The sequence below is a fragment of the Clupea harengus genome, chromosome 10 (assembly GCF_900700415.2).
Source record: "Clupea harengus chromosome 10, Ch_v2.0.2, whole genome shotgun sequence".
Lineage (NCBI taxonomy): Eukaryota > Metazoa > Chordata > Actinopteri > Clupeiformes > Clupeidae > Clupea > Clupea harengus.
The window spans coordinates 21,725,541-21,730,540 of NC_045161.1; the positions used below are offsets into that span (position 1 = coordinate 21,725,541).

Consider the following 5,000-nt stretch of genomic DNA (forward strand, 5'->3'; position numbering starts at 1 on the left):
TATTGTGAGGATGTGTCTACTCTATGCATCTGTGTGTGTGTGTGTGTGTGTGTGTGTGTGTGTGTGTGTGTGTGTATGCGTCTGTGTGTGTGTGTGTGTATGTGTGTGTGTGTGTGTGTGTGTGTGTGTGTGTGGGTGTATTACTGTGTGTGTGCGTGTGTGTGTGTGTCTGTGTCTGTGTCTGTGTGTGTGCGTGTGTGTGTGTGTCTGTGTCTGTGTCTGTGTCTGTGACTGTGTGTGTGTGTGTGTGTGACTGTGTGTGTGTGTGACTGTGTGTGTAGTGTCTGTTGGTTAAAGGCTTTGAGGCTTGGCCGAGTGTGTGCTGGGCTTGAGCTGGGTGTGTGTGTGCTGGGCTTGAGCTGGGTGTGTGTGTGCTGGGCTTGAGCTGGGTGTGTGTGTGCTGGGTGTGTGTGTGCTGGGCTTGAGCCCACTCCCAATCAACACTGATGAGCTGCTTACTCCACTCTACCATCAAGACTCAGGAGCTCATGAAGAAAGAGAGAGAGAGAGAGAGAGAGAGAGAGAGAGAGAGAGAGAGAGAGACACACACACACATAGGGAGAGGAAGAGACATTAGAATGAAGAGAGAAACAGTGAGAGAGTAAGAGAAAGAAAGACAGACAAAGGGAGAGAAAGACCTCATAAAGAAGAGAGAGAGAGAGAAGAGAAAGACAGAGATAGAGAGATGAATAGACCTTATAAAGCGAGGAGAGAGGAGAGAGGACAGAAGAGAGAGAGAGAGAGAGACACACACACATAGGGAGAGGAAGAGACATTAGAATGAAGAGAGAAACAGTGAGAGAGTAAGAGAAAGAAAGACAGACAAAGGGAGAGAAAGAGACCTCATAAAGAAGAGAGAGAGAGAGAAAGAGAAAGACAGAGATAGAGAGATGAATAGACCTTATAAAGCGAGAGAGAGAGAGAGAGAGACAGAGAGAGAGAGAGAGAGAGAGATAGACACAGAGAGAGAGAACAAAGGGACATGTTCAAATGACGTGTCATGCAGGACTTTCACTCTGGAAACTTTGGCTTGGGTCTGGGACTGAACCGAAATTCCCTCTAACAAAAACCTTGTTCAGTGTGTGGGTGTGTGTGTGTGTGTGTGTGTGTGTGTGTGTGAGAGAGATTGTGTGTGTGTGTGTGTGTGTGTGTGTGTGTGTGTGTGTGTGTGTGTGTGTGTGTGTGTGAATGTCTGCATTAGGGACAGCGGTGTGACATGAAGTGTTGTTCCACAGGTGACTCACCCATGCTCATCTTGATTGGCAGGTTCTCTTTGCTGGCTGCCTCCACCAGTTTCCCCCGCACCTCCATCACTGCCTCCTTCTGCTTAGCAACCAGCATGGTCTCCCATAGCGACCGCGCCGGCGACGACCTGGGAGGGGAAGGGCACAGAGTCAAGAGCAGGGTCACTGAGCAGGTCAACCACCTCAACACCTGAAAGCCCCTCTCCACCTGAAAAAGAGGCTTTGTGTGTGTGTGTGTGTGTGTGTGTGTGAGAGAGTGAGTGAGTGAGTGTGTGTGTGTGTGTGTGTGTGTGTGTGTGTTTGAGATAGACAGAGAACCAGTCATTTGAGACACAGTGGATCAATCAAAACTACAGGAAAGCAATTATTCTTAGGAACGAATGGCAGAGGTGGAAAGTAACGAATTACATTTACTCGCGTTACTGTAATTGAGTCGTTTTTTTTGTGTACTTTGTCATTTTTTCAGTAGTAACTAAGTAACTTTTACTTAAAGTACATTTTAAATTAACTACTTTTTACTTTTACTTGAGTAGATTTTTAGATGGGTAACTTTACTTGTTTTTCATCAAAGTAAAGGTACTTTTACTTGAGTAGAATATTTCAGTACTTTTTCCACCTCTGATGAATGGGATCACTTTCTCTCTGTGTGTGTGTGTGTGTGTGTGTGTGTGTGTGTGTGTGTGTTTGTGTGTGTGTGTGTGAGAGAGACAGAGAACCGATCATGGGAGTCACAGAGGCTCAATCAAAACTACAGAAAAGCAATTATTTTTAAGAATGGGATTACTACTGTGTGTGTGTGTGTGTGTGTGTGTGGGTGTGAGTGACTTTGAATTGTGGTCAATATCTCCTCACAGCAAGACTGCACCACTGAAAAGAGCCCACAGGTCAGTACTTAAAAAGCCAGGGGAGTGCACAGGAAACAATGCTTAGTCAAAACACTGCTGTGTGTGTGTGTGTGTGTGTGTGTGTGTGTGTGTGTGTGTGTGTGTGTGTGTGTGTGTGTTGTGTGTGTTGTGTGGTTGTGGAAACAATGCTTAGTCAAGGCACTGCTGGCAAGAGGAATCAGTGCATGGCAGAATACGTACTTTACTCAACAGTGTGTGAACATATTCTGGATCTGGATTTCTCTCAGGGACGGATACACGGATACACACACACGACCTTCACACACTGATTGGTGTGTGTGTGTGTGTGTGTGGTTAAGATGCGTCAACCACCCCAGAGGGAGTACAGACAGGAAAAAACACAAATTAGGCTGAGGGAACATCAGGAACTTGCACAACCTCCCCTGATCCACACAACACACACACACACACACACACACACACACACACACACACACACACACACACACACACAACACACACACACACACCACACACACACACACACACACACACCACACACAACACACACACACACACACACACACACACACACACACACACACACACACACAACACAACCTCCCCTGATCCAGAAACACATTAGAGCCAACAGAGACAGTGTTAACTAACCCTGTACCAAAGAAAGACACAGACACAGACACAGACACACGCACGCACGCGCACACACACACACACACACACACACACACACACACACACACACACACACACACACACACACACACACACACACACACACACACACACACACACACAAAAAGTATGCTAGAATTGAGCCAACTATGCTATTTATCAGTATCCCTATAGAGTTCTTATCCATCATCCTGTTGTTCTCATCCCGAAACTCTATGATCATAATTCACATGAATATTTCATCTACCTCATCCTCATCTTCTTCATTCATCGTTATGGCTTTATTATCAAGAGCCCTAATTTCGGGCCTGTCAGTCCGTGGCCTCCCTCATCATATTTCAATCCATCGTCTCTCTTTTCTTCCCTCCCTCCCTCCCTCCCTCCATCCCTTCATCCAATCCATCTCTCTGTCTATCTTTTCTGAATGCACAACTCATCTTTTTTCCCGAGTTAATGACCCCAAGAGTCTATGAGGGCCTGCGTGTGTGTGAGTGTGTGAGTGGATCTGCTGAGTGTGTGGTGTGTGGATCTGCTGAGTGTGTGTGTGGATCTGCTAAGTGCGGCCTGCCATGCCTATGGAGTGGACACACACACACACACACACACACACACACAGGATGAGGGCGTGATAGAAAACCCAATTCCATTTTCACACTGATAAGAGAGAGAGAGAGACAGAAAGAGGGAGAGATGGACATGGGAAAGGACAGGTACAGTGTGGAGACACATCACACACCACCACACACCACCACACACACACACAAAAGTAGAGTGAGATAAGAGTGAGAAAGAGAGAGAGAGAGACAGAAAGAGGGGGAGATGGACATGGGAAGGACAGGTACAGTGTTGGAGACACACACACCACACACACACACACACACACACACACACACACACAAAGTAGAGTGAGATAAGAGTGAGAAGAGAGAGAGAGAGAGACAGAAAGAGGGAGAGATGGACATGGAAAGGACAGGTACCAGTGTGGAGACACACACCACACACACACACAAAGTAGAGGTGAGATAAGATGTGAGAAGGAGAGAGAGAGACAGAAAGAGGGAGAGATGGACATGGGAAAGGACAGGTACGTGTGGAGACACACACACACATCACACACACACACCACACACAGCACACACACACACACACACACAAAGTAGAGTGAGATAGAGTGAGAAAGAGAGAGAGAGAGAGAGAGAGAGAGAGAGAGAGAAAGAGGGAGAGATGGACATGGGAAAGGACAGGAACAGTGTGGAGAGGAGATACGGGGCAAGCAGAACAACAAATGGGGAGAGGGACAAAGAGAGGGGCAGGAGAAGAGGACAAGAAAAAGATGGAAAAAAGAGAGGCGTAGGGTTTAGGCAGAGAGAGAGAGAGAGAGAGAGGGAGGGTGGGTGGGGGTGTCTCACTGACACGTTAAGCCCAAATGTTAAATCTGCACTATTTTTCTTTTTGGACTTTTTTTTCTCCTTTTCCTCTTTCTCTTTCTCTCTCTCTCTTTCTCTCTCTCCATCCTTTTCTCTCTTTGCCTCTCGCTCCTTCACTTTTTCTCCGTCCTAACTGTTGCCATGTGTGTAATATCAGCAGTAATCTGTTCCAGACACTCGGCTGGAGCAAGGCGAGTGAGTGGGCGCAATGCCATACACACATACATATGCATACACACACATGCTCACCCAAATGTGTGCATACACACACACACACACACACACACACACACACTCCCAAATGTGTGCACACACACACACACACACACACTCCCAAATGTGTGCATACACACGCATACACACACACACACACACACACACACACACACACACACACAAAGGAATGACAAAAATGGGATGCATGCAATGCAAGTTTGTTTTCTACACACAAGAAAGGAACTAAAGGGGCTAAGTTACAGCAACCGAGAACCATCAAACATTGGACAAGGAGAGAGAGAGAAGGAGAGAGGGAGAGAGAGAGAGGGAGAGCGAGAGAGAGAGAGGGAGAGAGAGAGGGAGAGAGAGAGAGAAGGAGAAGGAGGGAGAGAGAGAGAGAGGGAGAGAGGGAGGGAGAGAGAGAGAGAAGGAGAAAGATGGAGAGAATAAAAGAGGGCTAAATGAAGGGAAAGAGGAGAAAAGGAGGAGGGATGGCAGGGGGTGTCACACTCTTTTAACTAAAAATGTAATAAGAGAAACGCAAAGGAAATGTTTTTGGTTGAATCAAATAA

General features: G+C 46.7%; 1 protein-coding gene across 1 annotated transcript in view; it reads right to left on the reverse strand.

Moving 5' to 3' along the window:
* Positions 1-5,000, reverse strand: part of scfd2 (sec1 family domain containing 2) — a 145,955-nt gene that overhangs the window by 126,801 nt on the left and 14,154 nt on the right. Inside the window, exon 3 of the mRNA XM_031574378.2 lies at positions 1,245-1,372. Coding sequence (XP_031430238.1) covers positions 1,245-1,372 — 128 coding nt within the window. The remainder of the gene's footprint in view (positions 1-1,244; positions 1,373-5,000) is intronic.